The sequence below is a fragment of the Acanthopagrus latus genome, chromosome 16 (assembly GCF_904848185.1).
Source record: "Acanthopagrus latus isolate v.2019 chromosome 16, fAcaLat1.1, whole genome shotgun sequence".
NCBI classification, from domain to species: domain Eukaryota; kingdom Metazoa; phylum Chordata; class Actinopteri; order Spariformes; family Sparidae; genus Acanthopagrus; species Acanthopagrus latus.
In genome coordinates, this window is record NC_051054.1 from 13,278,779 (window position 1) to 13,292,682 (window position 13,904).

Genomic DNA, 13,904 nt, shown 5'->3' on the forward strand with positions numbered 1-13,904 from the left:
AATGATATGATACGAGGCTGACGTCATATTCCCAATTTGTTTTAAAAGTTTGTTCTTTTGTGTGAAAAGTGACAAGTGAAAATATTGAAACTGCTGAGCAATGATGATTAAATAAAAAATGATTAGTGATATGTCTTCTAATGTCGATAAAAGTGCTGGCTATGAAGGATCATTATTAATTTATCGTGAGAAGGGGTCAGCTAATAAAAGAGTATCATTTTGTGACACACAAGGTATCAAACGATATGGGTTGTTCAGGGTTAGTACCGATAGAGATTAACTGTAATCGAGGAACCAGTAACGAGTATTTGGAACTGATATGCACACATTTGCAGTAAAAAATGAAAATCCAAGTGTCAGAATTCAGAATAACTAGTGACGGAAAGTAACCAAGTGCAATTTACTCAAGCACTGTAGTTACTAGTTACTTTGCAAGTCCTGATTATTCAGTGATGAAAGGCTAATACATGAGATGCGTAACCCATCGATAGTGGTGATGACAAACTGAGACAAAATGCAGCATCAAAGCCAAAATGGCGCATTTTCAAATAGATTGATCTTATGGCCGCTGATTGTTAATCAGAAAAATGCTGAATATTGGCCCAGATAATCAGCCTAGTCATGAAGGGGCCTGTCCCTATTACAAATTATTACATTTTGTTCGATTTATTACAAGTGCTCATTTACGTACTTGTAAATGAAAATAATGATGTAATTACATTTTGTGTGACCCACTCTCTATCAAAATATTAAAAATTCCTTCCTCAGCCTAGCTCTCCCTGACCCCGATGCATTCATGTTCAGTAGAATAATGGAAACAATAAAGTATCCACAAGATTTTATTATCAAAGTGTACACATAAATTAATATTTGTGCGGTTTCAGAAAATTAAGTGCCTCCGTTGATTTTTGGCACCCCTCTTCTCTACAGTACCAAAGTCAACAGCACACATCCTGCTCATACACTAAATGAAGCCAGTAAGAAGAAGGTCTTACCACAAAAAATATATTACTTTGTCATTTTGCTGAATTTTCATTCATACCTATTAGCTTTTACTTACTTGTTACTACATTCATAACTAAAGTATTCCCATTAAAATACACACAAATACATACATTTACAAACATCTGAATTCCCCGCAAGCATCCAGAGGGACACACACTTGAAGCTCCTCATGCTGTTATTGCATTTTTCTCATTGCTAAACTTCACTAACTTATCCACAAACAACACTGTGAGTCATCAAAACTGACTCCAAGGAGTCTGGGAGTAAGGTCATCAGTCCAGTGGTGGTCGCTTGTCCGGTCACTGTTTAAGTACTCTTGGAGGACAGTCTAGTTTGGCAAACAGAGCGAGATCCTCCTTGTACGTTGCTAGGTGACGACCCAGCGGGGCAGGTGGCCACTAAGTCTGGGGCTCGGTGAAACCACGGGAAGTGCTAGGGGGCCCCGGAGATGCAGCACCAACGCCACCTCCTGCAGGGGCAACCACACTGCAGTCAGAGCTCACCTCTGGGGAGAGAGGGATAGCATGGATATCACCAGGAGCAAGCTAAGAGATGTAGGTGGATGTGATTAATGAATGGCGATGAAACCTAATGGAGGTTAGGTAATTTTTTGTTTCCTTCACTGGTTTTGGTTTAAAAATTAGAGATATTTTTGTTTAGTACCCAGGCCACTGATGCCTCTTGTCAGTCAGCGGGACGTAAATCACTCCCATCAACGCTTTCTTGAGGAAGGTCCCATCACTCTGTCGGTCATATTGCTCGAGCACCTGACTGCCACCGTCAGGGCCCACTGGGAGAACCAACCGCCCGCCGGGCTTCAGCTGCTCCAAGAGCTTAAACAGGAAGGGCAAAAAAAGGAACTTCATGAGGCATATTCAGCTCAGTCAGCAAGAATGGAGCAATTTGGTCGGCTGCGGTCAAAGCTCCTTTACAGCTTACAACATTTCACTTCGCTTATATATTTATATTGCTGGCGACAATGTGTTTCAACCTTAACTCACTGCGTGCGCAATCTCTATTTTCTATTCTTTTCATTTATATTTCATAAAAAATCCAAACTGTAAGTGTCCTTACAGCCTTAGGAACAGTAGCTGCTGCTGCACCAACATGGATGGCATCATACGGCGCTCCTTCTGGGAAGCCGAGTCTTCCATCTCCCACTGTGGACACATGCACTTTTTTTTTTAGTCTTCTGCGGCTGTACAGTTTCAACATCTAAATTTTAGGGAAGCTCCTGACTCACCAACAAGTTTGATGCGTCCCGATGTGAGCAGCTCTGGGTCGTCAGCTTGCACATTTTTTATCGACCTCTGAACCAGTTCGTCGATGTGTTCGATGCCAACCACTCTACCACTGGGTCCTGTCTACAAACAACAAACAATTCAGCTATTGTTTATTCTTTTAAACGTAAAAGAAAATGGGTAAATGTTTTCCCTGAGCATCCCAGAGCAGCAAGTTTCTGACATTTTTGTTTGAAAGATAAAAATGTTTCATCGTTTGTCAAATTGTTGTCAATTGTTTTCCCCTTATTGTTGCAGCTTTAATTAGATGCCAACTTCAGTGCAAAATATCAAGTCAGTAATATCTTTTTTTTGTTTGGAAATGTGTTGAGTCTATATAGAACTTACCATCCTCGCAAAGCAGGCAGTGAGATATCCACTTCCTGAACCCACATCTAGTGCTGACGCTCCTTCAGTTAGTTTGTCACTTAACAGCTCCAAAGCATGAGCATGCTGTGAAATCAGCACAAAGTGTACATTAGAGAATTATAGTTCATCTTAAGATCCTCTGTCACATATCAACACAGTTGAGTGTTTGTTACTCACCATGTGTGGTGCACTGATGGTCGCCCTGTAGCCTGCGATTGGAAGATGCCATAACACAGAGTCACAATGAACATTTAGAGAACAGCTTTTACTCTACAACTCTCATTTATTCACTGAAATATCTGTTACCATACTGAAGTGCAAGTGTATGCATGTGTCTATAAAGAGTGACTAGAATGAATACCAATGGACTGAGGGGAGTCTGCATAAGGATAGTCCGTAGAGTAGATCCCTCTGTCTGTAGCCAGCATGGCGTCAAACACTTGGTCGCTGCGGATCACCCCATGATCTGGAGGAGAAAGGAGTGTAATGTGTGCAGGATGATCTTTGTGATGTTGAAGTTTGTGTTTCCTCCTTACCTTTTTAATGTGAAGGGAGACATTTAGTAAAACAGGTTTTTAAGAAGAAAAGAATGAGAATGAAAAGAATGAAAGCAGATCATTGGGTGAATGTTTTAAGATAATTATATACTTATAATATTTTGATAATCATGCAGGATTTCGCTTAGTGTAACATCTTGATATACAGAAGCTTACATGTGGTCGTTTCCTCTTTTAGACACACGTCATTACAATTTAGTGATGCATTTTTTGAAACTTTCTCTGAAAGCCCAAATACCAGTAAGGACAAAGAGATAAAACAATATTATCTTATCATTTTCCATTTGCAGTATTTTAAAATGTTTCTTTTTGTTTTCACTTTCAATTGCATATTAAAATTTAAACCTTAGCATTTAAGGTTTTATTTTGTTTTTGTTTTTTTGTTTTTTTACATTTTCCACTTATAGACTTTAAACATTTTACAGCTCATTGAATTGCAGCCTCAACCTCAACATATCTTTACTTTGTTCACCTTTAATTTTTTTTTTTTTTTAATTCAAAGACCTTGAAATGTCAAAGCCCAACTTACCTCTCAGCCTGCTGATAAGCTCTGCATGTGTTTTGCCACTGGACATCCACGCCATGGTCCGGGACAGCAGCACACCCATAGGGACTGCCACTACTGCCAGCCTCAACGCTGCTCGCATCTCCTACACTGGGTCTCCCTGCAGTGACATGATGCAAACATCAGTACACGACGCACAAATAATCACTGCAGTCTGGTTGCACCCTCTCGCTTGCAATCGAGGTGACAGTTTTGGGATTGTCTTGTAGTTTTAATACCAAACAGTGTAAAATTAATCTAGCAGAGCAAATTGACTGTCAGCCAGCGAGTTGATTCACGTTATCCTAACAAGTTAACGTCACTTTATAAACAGACAACATCACTGAACAGTTGTCAATACTTATGTGTGTTCTCAAATGATACATATTAAAGTAAAATAATTCAACAGAGGTCAGCAGAGCTTTTTTTATATTTTACCTTGATAGTTCGCCACCGTCCCTTCTTTCCAGTTGAGACCAACTTCCTGGGTCCCACCTCCGCGAGACACAGCGCCTGACCAATGAGATTCGTCTTCTCCGATGGGACATCGCAGATATCCAATCGTACCTCGAAGCAGTTTGATTGGCGGTCTAAGCGTCCAATCACATAAACGTAAATAAGGAAGTGGGCTGTTACTCATTACAGCTAGTGGATCATGGACACAGTTAGCAAGCGAGGCTAATCTCCAGTCTTTAATTTCATACATTAGAAGAAATAACAGTAAATATTTTTGGGATTTCCACACAGGTAAGACAAATTTAGAATGTGTTGCGCTGACGCGCTGTTTGGAGAATATTTGAAATCCATACAAATAGTAGTACAAAGGGTTAGACACCAGTTTAGCCTAAGTATGTTGATGTAAATGAATCCAGGGACTGCTCTTTGTACTTGAAATTCTGCGCAGTCTCCCTTTGTCAGTCACGAACATGTCTATCTTAGTGTGTCGTGAAGACGCAGGCCAAGTAACAAGATTAAGTAGTGCTGAAAACTGATGTCAACATCTGCTCCTGGTCACTTAGCTGGTCACGACACCAGGATGGTTGACGACTTCGAGCGTCAGGAGGTCCGATCCAGTGGGGAGCTGTGGACCGAAATCTGCTCCAGTCTGCCGGACGTGCAAGCTGAAGCAGCCCCAGAGAACAACCCGGAGTTTAAAGACTCATTCCAGCCAGCGGCCCAAGTCGGAGTACAGGTCAATGGACAGTCTAATGGGACCAACACCGGTTCCTCCAGCGCCCAATGGGAACCAATGGAGGATTCTGAGATCTACATTGCCAGTTTAGGTGCAGACACCCTTCCTGTCTCCTCTCTGCCCCCTTCCTGACTGTAGCCCTCATGTGACATTTAGCTCGGATTATAGCATTCATCATACATCCCTCTCATTCAGATAGTAGGGGAGATTATAGGGATAGAAATCAATCAAGATGAAACTTTTCTCCTGTGCACAACGCTTTATTTCCCAAATATTTCAAATTACCTACATGTAGTCCATTCATTCGTCATACATGTCATCTATAAATTATCCCAAATGCTAGTAAAATATTGCAGTCACCTTAGTCACTGTTTGATTAGCAAAAAAAGAAAAAGGTGATAAGAGTGGTTTCTCTGACTGAATTTCTTTAGCAGAGGTGGGAAGACCAACAGATCCTTGTGCATTTTGGGTTATTAAATAATGGTCTAAACATTAGCCACAGTCATTACATATATGGCATCATGATGATCGTCCCTATGATGTTACTTAAGGTGAATTCTTTTTATTTCAGCAATTTAATATCATCATCTTGAGCTTTAGAAACGGTGATGGAGCATTTTGTACTAACATTTTTTGTACGCTCACAATCATGAAAGTAATTCTATAGCCCCAGGCTAATGGACTTCTTAAATGGATTGAGAAAAGAGGTCAAGACATAAAGAAGCTGTAGAGACCGAACCTGTTTTCTTTACCAAGCTGTAATCATATTTATTTCTGCTATAGACTTGGGCATTAACATGGGCTCTTCTGGGAATTGAGTCACTTTTGGAGCAAGTCCTAAGCGGACATTTGAGAAACTGCAGTTTTTGGTACGTCCACGTTGGTATTGTCTTTCCGCCCCAGGCTGCTGCTTGATCTCTAGCCATCATTATGGCTGTTCAAATCAGTTCTGCATTTCCACAGTCTTTCACAGTGAATAGTCCACACAACACACATGACCTGAAGGAAGTTTCAAAGTCAAGTAAAACTGCAATTATACATTTATTTATTTATTTATCTGTCTACATTTTGGTGCAGAGAACCGCCTGAAGAAACTCAAGGGCCAGTCCAGCGATGTGACGTCCAGGGACATGTTGCGTTCTTTGTCTCAAGCTAAGAAAGAATGCTGGGATAGATTTCTGCACGACGCCCAGACATCAGAGCTCTTCCAGGGCGGGGACATGGATGAGAGGTAGGATGGGAAGGAAGGAAATATTGACGATTATGCTGTTATATACACATGTGTCTGCTTTGAAATAGACCTCCTGAAATAGACAAATATTTTTGCGTACCTCCCTTCCCCAGTGCACTTGAACACTTCAAGAGGTGGTTGATTCCCGAGAAGGTGGCCATCAGCGCAGAGGAGCTGGAATTTCTTCTGAGGCCGTCCCAGAATAAGGAAGCAGCTGAGCCGAACCAAACACAGAACGATGACGAGGACGTCGAGGGAGAGCGACACAACACAGAGGAAGACGATACCCACAGCCCGGAGAAATGAGCGTGTTAAAATAGTAATGCTGAAAAAAGAACTAATCAGGCTCACATTAAGTAGAGGTGACTTGTTACCCCACGCACTCATTTTGAGCTGCGTTATGTCTCGGCAGTGTTATGGCCAAAGCTTTTGTTAACAGCAGTCGAAAGGGGAAATTAGAGCCTGTCATCATCCTCTGTATCCCCAGCAACTGAGTGTTAAGTACTTATTCAGTCACATGTGTTTCGTCCTTGCTATTCATCCCCCTCAGCCAAATCACACCGTGAGAATATATCATTAAAAATTTTGAATTGCATTTGTTTGTCCTGTAGCAGTAACATTTGCATCTAGACTGTTAAGTGACCTCATTATATCAGTTACAAGAATGAGTCTCTACTTTAAATACAATGAAAGGCTAATAAAGGACCACATGCAGTATCATGTTGTAAAGCACTCCGATGACGTTAGCAGCGCATTTCTCTTGGAGAGATTTTTCTGTTTTTTAAAATCGTCTGGAGTAGGACTGTATTCCATCGATATTGTAATGTATTGTCTAACATCTTTATTTTTGCCATGTTGATTTTACATCTAAAGTTTTATCCATGTTTCAATAAAAACAAGTAGAATTGGATGGATACAGTTTATTTATCTACTCGAAGGGTGAATTGTTGTCAGTTGTATTCACTTGTATTGATTTGCTATTCTGAATCAAGCCGTGGTAAAATCTTCTTAATCAGAGTTTATTTGAAAAACAGAAACAGTGGCTTTATTTTCTAATGTGTAATGTTCCTCAGGACCCCGAGGACTCAAAGTGTGAAATCAAATCGAAGCACACAATTACCAGTATTTGTTCTCAACATATTTTTCAAACTGAGAAACAATTCGGCCACTTATCTCAACCTAATAAAATGTAATCTGGAGTATCCTCATTACATGTATTACTATTTCAGTGTGCGAAAATAGTGGCTTGCCATCTCTCCAGGCCTCACAGAGCCGTGCTTTGTGGTAAGAGGACTGATTGAGATGGCAGGGACTTTCAAATTTGATTGGCACCCATCCTTGATTATAATGTAATTTCCACCTCTGGAAGGTATTAATACAGAAAGCCACCTGTGTGTCCCCTGAGAAAAAGAACTTCAGCAACCGTTTAACCCTAACTGCCCTAATTTCACATTGAATTTAAATATGTTAAAGTGGTAATTTTTCATCACTATATCTATTCATTTATATTCATAGAGTTTCCAAAAGCATAAATTAATCATTTGTGATTACTTTTATAAAAATCCTGTAAACGAGAGGACTACGACTGATTCCCATTCTAGGAGATTAAAATAATGAATGTTGGGAAGAGGGTGGACCTTTGAATGACAGTTAAATCACTTTACCATCACGTACTGATGGTGTGAGTGGCACAGATGAAATTGTTCTCTTGCAAGCTTGCATAGTAACACCAACGAGCAGGGCGGGGTAAAAACATCAACAAAGGACAGAGATATACAAGAATGGACTCTTCACATTTATGATACTAGACAGAAAAACAATCTTGTTCCAAAATGACAAAAAGGGAAGAACAGCAGACCATGGCCTTCTTTCCTGCCTCCTTGATAGCATCAAAGATAGCTGTAAGACCCATATTCACCGAGGACAGATCATCAGCACTGATGAACAGATGGTTGTAGCAGAGGCTCAGACAAGGTATAGGCAATGCATTAAAGGAAAGCCAACAAAATAGGGCATCAAGCATATCATGTTGGCAGACAGTAGCAGCTGTTACACAGCTGACTTTGCTTTTTTTTTTCTTTGTTAGAATACATGTTGGCACTGTATGTATCTTCAGACTGTCAATTTGTTCAAACTTCACATTTCTTTGGATTAAACTTTCAGTTGCATGCTGTGACAGCACTGTGCATCTGGTGTGCTTAGGTTTAGACACAAAAGCCACTTAGTAAAGATTAAGGATTAAGGTAAGGATTAGGCAAAGATCATATTTTGTCACGAACACAGCTGGAAAATTTCCCAAAGTCTCGTTGAAAATATCTGGTGCAAAGGCGGAGGTGAAGAGCCAGGCTGGCTGCCGCTGCGGCGTTTCAGTCTTGAAATGAGCTTGATGAATGTTCAAGATCATGGGTTGTCCCCTCATTGCTCTGTTTTTGCTCTTTAGAGAAAACTGCACTGCTGAAACATTTTACACCAAGCATTTAAAATGATTCAGCTGACAGTCAGGGCACAGACTAGTCAGGATAGTAACTTTCCTTCCTCAGTAAATTAAGGACAACATGATCGCCGTTACAGGAGAAGTAAGAAAATAATGTGATATAACATTATAAATGTGCCAGTGTCACGATTAATCAATTATGTCTAAAACCACAGGCATATTATAAGCCCCAGAAGGTAAATTACAGTGATCCATGGCAGATAACAAATACCTTATAAAAGGGCACGGTCCAGATTTATTGCCAGAGAGGCTCCATAGTTCCCAAGAGGAATATCAGGAGATTATAATGATCTTTCATTGAAGGTGATTAGGACTGAGATGACGGACAACCTTTTTTATTTATTTTCCTTTACTGGAGGTGACTCACTCTCATGAAGGAGTGCACTGAGAGAGAGAGAGAGAGAGAGAGAGAGAGAGAGAGAGAGAGAGAGAGAGAGAGAGAGAGAGAGAGAGACTGGCAACACACCTCTTTATTCTGAAGCAGAGTGGGCTGCGGCGAGGAGGTGAGGCTGCACTACCGTGGGACTCCCTGCAGACTGAAGACGCTAACAGGTGCTTGAAGTCGTTTCAAAAATGTCCGGCTGACATCTTTCACAGGTATTTTTTTTCATTTAATGTCTACTTTCTTGAAAATTCATACACTCTGATAACTGTAAATTGTAGATTTGATTATTTTTTTTGTTTACAGAAGAAAAGGTTGCTTGATAACAACATTTTGGGATGCATTTTGTGTATTAAGTGCTTAAAATGTGCTTTTTAAAATGAGCAACCAGCTAAAAGTCAATTATGTGCAAATCAGATCAAGACAGATAAATTCAGGTCAATGAGGCAAATGAGCCAATTCAGGACGAGAACAGCATGATTTAGCCAATACTCCTTGGAAAATTGAGATCATTTATTTCAAGAAATACAGTAATATTCAGATAATATTACTCCTGTGGTCAGGAGGTCTTGCTCAGCTTAAGTAGGTAATTAAAAACACGCTTATTCTACCTCTACAATAGGCCACGGAAGGTTTTACATTTACAAATGTAACAGTGAAGCTTTCCAGTTCTTTCAGAAGTACTGGGGAGGCGGCACATCTGAGAGGATTTGTTCTGATCGATTGGTTTTATGGATGAAACTGACAAAATGAGAAAGCCATTAATACCTAAAAAAGCAATGCAGCTCAGCCCAAAACATATTCATTTTGGAGGCAGATGTTACTCATCCTTGTCTAATCTCGCAAATTTGAATAGAAAATCCACTCAAGCACTCTTCATTCTCTCCACCGCTTCCTTGCGTTTTTTGTTAATGACCCAAATCTTTGTGTCACACCATGAGAAACATGCTGCTTCGAGCATGATGCGAAATAAATCAATATTCAAGCCCGTTTTAACACTCTCACATGACATGTGACATAGTGTTTTAGAACTGGATCCCTGACCTCACTGTAGACTACATGATGTGCGTATGTTTCTGTGACTAGGAGGAGAGGAGAGTAAGATTTTGTGAAGATGAGAGAGCACAAGGATGGGGAACTGTTTTTAATGAGACGGACTGACTGACTGAAAGTGTTGAAGATGGCCACTAATTAGTTTGACAAAATGTGAGTCATCTCTGCCCAACAACTGTCATGATATTAATATCGATTTGGCATTAGTCAAGAGTAGTAGGCAGCTATGTATGCAGGATGAAAATAGCCTAAATCAAATATAGACAAATTGATTGATGATGATTAATTTTTTAATCACCTTTGTATTAATTCACATACTTGTTTACTTTCCAATTTCCATTCCAATTTTTAATCTATTGTTTTTATGCCTTTATTTCTATATTCATTTATTATCCTCCACATACTTGTCTATTTACAGTCTATTTTTTTTTTTTTTTCCCTTTTTCATTTCAGAGTTCTTGATCCATTTCTACCCTACTGTGGGATGACGCAGAACAGTTTTGGGAAGACATATTAGAGATATTTCAATATTTATGGCATATTAATCAATTATTGAGCCATTTGTTCATTTATTTAAATTCAAAGGTGCAACATGTCAAATTTATACTATAAACAAATAGGGGGTAGCATTTCAGAAGGGGGGTGTTGACATTCTATCTCACTGCCACCTCCCACATTTGGGTGTTACAAGATGAGCAGGGGCTAGCTGGTCAGAATGCTAACCTCAGCAGATATCTTTGACACAATATACACATATATCTTTTACATACTGTCGTTTCTTGTTGTTTCTTCAGTCTTTTAACTATTTGATTTGATTTCATAATGTGTTAAACTAACACTCTGACATGTTGTGCCTTCAATAGTCCTTCATGGTTTGGATGTTAATCAGGTAAATATATACTGTAATTAAAATGCAATATATGCAGCAGGTTATGTGGAATGATCTCATCATGAATGTTTTCGTTTTTTATTCATCCTGACTTCTGCAGCCATGAACTGGGAGAAGTCACTGAACCAGTCCGGGGTGAACTCCCCTACACCAGCCTCTTCTTCATCTCCGTCCATGTCTGAAGCTTGGTCCACCTTCTCTTCATCCTGCTGCAGCTCCTCTCACCCCCTCCTCTTGACCTCCTCATTCTCAGCGTCCTCCTTCTCAGGGCTGGACCTCCTGCACGACCTCAAGCTCGTCTTCATCCCCCTCTACTCGGCCGTGGTCCTGGTGGCCTGCTCGGGCAACCTCCTCCTGCTCTTTCTCATGTGGCACAACAAGAAAAGACACAACACGACCAACTTCCTCATCAGCAACCTGGCGCTCGTCGACCTCGTCATGTGCGTCTTCTGCGTCCCGCTGACAGCATCTTACGCTTTTGACCAGCGTGGATGGGTATTTGGTCCTTACATGTGTCATTTTGTCACGGTCATGCAGTCTGCAGCTGTCTATGCAGCGGTCCTGTCCCTCATGGCCATTGCAGTGGACCGTTACATAGTTGTGGCTTATCCCATCCGTGAAAGAGCAGGGTGGCGGTTCTGCTGGGGTCTGGTGACCTTGATCTGGCTGTCCTCCATGGCTTTATCTACACCCACAGCACTACACACTGTCCACCTGGACCTGCGGGCTGCAGGGCTGCAGATGGCCGTGTGTGAGGAGTTCTGGGACGGCCAGGAGCGAGGCCGCCTCATCTACTCCTGTTTCAGTCTCTTCTTCTCCTACTTTGTCCCACTGGCTGCTGTCACCGTCTCCTACTGTGCCATATCCTATCAGCTGAAGAAGAGGACCACGTCGGGCTTGACGGCATGTCCAGAGTTGAGATCTGCAAAGGCTGCATGGAGCAGACGGAGGAGGAAGACCTTCAACTTGCTGTTGGTGTCTGTCCTCTGCTTTGCCTTCTCGTGGTTACCCTTACAGGTACAGGTGAATGGGAGGGAGACGCTGATGATTTGACGGGTCAATGCTTCATTTTTCCAGCACAGGATTACAGAGTCAATGTTCTCGTCTTATTCTCTGCAAGAGGGCAAATCATCTTTAGACTGAAATCCCTGCACTGATCCATCACTGTCACTGACCTAATCATTAGCTGTGGGTCTCCAGTAGTCTGGTGACGGCGGCGTTGACAGCTCAATGTGTCATGTTACTTCCTTGTTCCAAGCTTATTAAAAGACCCAACAAAACCATAATGTTGTAACTCTCAGGAATACGTGCTGAGCTTTGAAACCCTATTAACAGTGCCTCTAGGCCTAGTTTTGTATTGAACTGAATGTAGCAGCTTAAACCAGCCTGGACAGACTGAACATATGTCTTTATCACAAATCTTTGAATTGAACCAAATGTGTTCCATAATTTAACTGGCCAACTTATGTTGAGCAGTTTATTTAAAATAACAAATTCCCAAAAGATTTAATTCTTGATTTAGATATCAGATGATGTTTCCCATTGATGACTGCTTTGAATCACATGGTCTTAACCCCACAGGTGGTGAACCTGATCCGTGACCTGGACACGGACTTCTCCATCTTAGGGAAGAAGTATGTGAACATCATCCAGGTGTCGAGTCACCTGTTCGCCATGAGCTCCGCCTGCTACAACCCTTTTATTTACGCCTCGCTGCACGACAAGTTCCTGTCCTGTCTGTGTCAACAGTCTCTGCACCGGAGGAGAGCAAAAGGAAAGGACAGGGGTCAGGGGTCAAGCATCCTGACGATTTCACACAGGGTGCCGCGGCCCCACACCTCCACCACTGTGGCAGATTTACCAGGTGCTGTGGTAAATAACACTGGTCTTCAAGACAACTATGGTTAAATTGTGTTTTTTTTTCAGTTCAACAGACACAAATACGTCTCCAATGGTTTTTCTTTTGCTCAGCTGGATAATAAGCTCCTCTTCAGAAATGACCCAGCCCTCATATCGACCGGCAAACTGCACGAATTTACAGCACAGCAAAGACACAATACATGCCAGCTCTGTCTCTTTTACTGAATTTATACAATTTAAACATTAACCGTCGATTAAAAAGGATTTAGGTGTGTAATAATTTATACTCTTGAGAAGTATATGGATATTTATGTACTAAATATACTATTGTGAGCTTGAAAATACCTTTTGGACAGTTATTTTGCGCTCGTCTTCATAAAAGAAACATGACATTTTATCAGATTTATCATATTGTTGTGAACTCCATACACTGTTCATCAGTGTGTATGATGTAATGCCCCATATGTGTATTTGCCATCCTGTCCACTTTAAATCATCGTGCATTGAGGTAATTGTATACGTGGATTATATGTTTAAATGTTAAACCTATTCTGTGGAATGTCACTTAATAAACAGGTTTATTTGATTCATCTGTCCCTTCTCATCCATTAAATGCTCGTTTACAGATAAAAATAATCATCATGAAGTGCTTTTGTGATAATGAATGAATAATGTATCTCTGTCATTCAGTTTGGCTTTGAGCCGTTGAACGCTTTTCACACTTTCCACAACAGCTGTGACATTTGACGAACACTTCACTGTATGCAAAATATGCGGCGTGTTTAAATGTTAACCTTTTATGATGGTCAGAGGAAAAAAATCATCATCTTTGCTCATGATTTAGATGTGTGAAACAGTATACGGCGAATAAAACTGAGAAAAAAATATAATTAGGGAAAAAGACAATGTTTATGTCCTTTAATTGTGAACTTTGTCGATTTGGGGAAGACATTTCTTTTTCATTCTTCACTGACTGAACTCTCGTATTTGTCAAGTTCACAAGAAAATCTCAACTGTGTACCAAAATAAATTATGCAATATGACAGTT

General features: G+C 40.7%; 3 protein-coding genes across 5 annotated transcripts; 2 read left to right on the forward strand and 1 right to left on the reverse strand.

Moving 5' to 3' along the window:
- Nucleotides 1-823: 823 nt before the first annotated feature.
- On the reverse strand, nucleotides 824-4,340 carry pcmtl (l-isoaspartyl protein carboxyl methyltransferase, like). Of its 2 annotated transcripts, none has more exons than XM_037071431.1 (9): nucleotides 4,194-4,340; nucleotides 3,741-3,876; nucleotides 3,016-3,120; nucleotides 2,832-2,863; nucleotides 2,634-2,738; nucleotides 2,249-2,369; nucleotides 2,080-2,165; nucleotides 1,669-1,838; nucleotides 824-1,474 (listed from the first exon to the last, which is right to left on the reverse strand). In XM_037071431.1, exons 2-9 carry the CDS (start codon nucleotides 3,856-3,858, stop codon nucleotides 1,438-1,440), a joined length of 774 nt encoding a protein of 257 aa, XP_036927326.1. In that variant the 5' UTR covers nucleotides 3,859-3,876; nucleotides 4,194-4,340; the 3' UTR covers nucleotides 824-1,437. The 2 variants fall into 2 exon arrangements, with proteins under 2 accessions (XP_036927326.1, XP_036927328.1); XM_037071433.1 differs by having other exon boundaries at nucleotides 824-1,510; nucleotides 4,194-4,338.
- A 16-nt stretch (nucleotides 4,341-4,356) lies between these two features.
- Nucleotides 4,357-7,088, forward strand: ccdc32 (coiled-coil domain containing 32). Its single transcript, XM_037071434.1, has 4 exons — nucleotides 4,357-4,502; nucleotides 4,775-5,038; nucleotides 6,025-6,178; nucleotides 6,292-7,088. The coding sequence occupies exons 2-4, from the start codon at nucleotides 4,792-4,794 to the stop codon at nucleotides 6,482-6,484; spliced, it is 594 nt and encodes a 197-aa protein (XP_036927329.1). The 5' UTR covers nucleotides 4,357-4,502; nucleotides 4,775-4,791; the 3' UTR covers nucleotides 6,485-7,088.
- A 3,803-nt stretch (nucleotides 7,089-10,891) lies between these two features.
- prlh2r (prolactin releasing hormone 2 receptor) lies at nucleotides 10,892-12,991 on the forward strand. 2 transcript variants are annotated; one of them, XM_037072059.1, is made up of 3 exons: nucleotides 10,892-10,996; nucleotides 11,097-12,013; nucleotides 12,578-12,991. In XM_037072059.1, the coding sequence occupies exons 2-3, from the start codon at nucleotides 11,099-11,101 to the stop codon at nucleotides 12,902-12,904; spliced, it is 1,242 nt and encodes a 413-aa protein (XP_036927954.1). In that variant the 5' UTR covers nucleotides 10,892-10,996; nucleotides 11,097-11,098; the 3' UTR covers nucleotides 12,905-12,991. The 2 variants fall into 2 exon arrangements, with proteins under 2 accessions (XP_036927954.1, XP_036927955.1); XM_037072060.1 differs by having other exon boundaries at nucleotides 10,968-12,013.
- The last annotated feature ends 913 nt before the right edge of the window (nucleotides 12,992-13,904 follow it).

Excerpts from the sequence above, each read along its gene's own strand:
- pcmtl (XM_037071431.1), bottom strand. The coding sequence starts at position 3,858 with ATGCGAGCAGCGTTGAGGCTGGCAGTAGTGGCAGTCCCTATGGGTGTG. Across the intron at positions 2,370-2,633 it reads CTGCCTGCTTTGCGAGGATG|ACAGGACCCAGTGGTAGAGT; the intron begins GTAAGTTCTATA and ends TGTTGTTTGTAG. Across the intron at positions 1,475-1,668 it reads AAGAGGCATCAGTGGCCTGG|GAGGTGGCGTTGGTGCTGCA; the intron begins GTACTAAACAAA and ends TTGCCCCTGCAG.
- ccdc32 (XM_037071434.1), top strand. The coding sequence starts at position 4,792 with ATGGTTGACGACTTCGAGCGTCAGGAGGTCCGATCCAGTGGGGAGCTG. Across the intron at positions 5,039-6,024 it reads GATCTACATTGCCAGTTTAG|AGAACCGCCTGAAGAAACTC; the intron begins GTGCAGACACCC and ends ATTTTGGTGCAG. Across the intron at positions 6,179-6,291 it reads GGCGGGGACATGGATGAGAG|TGCACTTGAACACTTCAAGA; the intron begins GTAGGATGGGAA and ends TCCCTTCCCCAG.
- prlh2r (XM_037072059.1), top strand. The coding sequence starts at position 11,099 with ATGAACTGGGAGAAGTCACTGAACCAGTCCGGGGTGAACTCCCCTACA. Across the intron at positions 12,014-12,577 it reads TCTCGTGGTTACCCTTACAG|GTGGTGAACCTGATCCGTGA; the intron begins GTACAGGTGAAT and ends TTAACCCCACAG.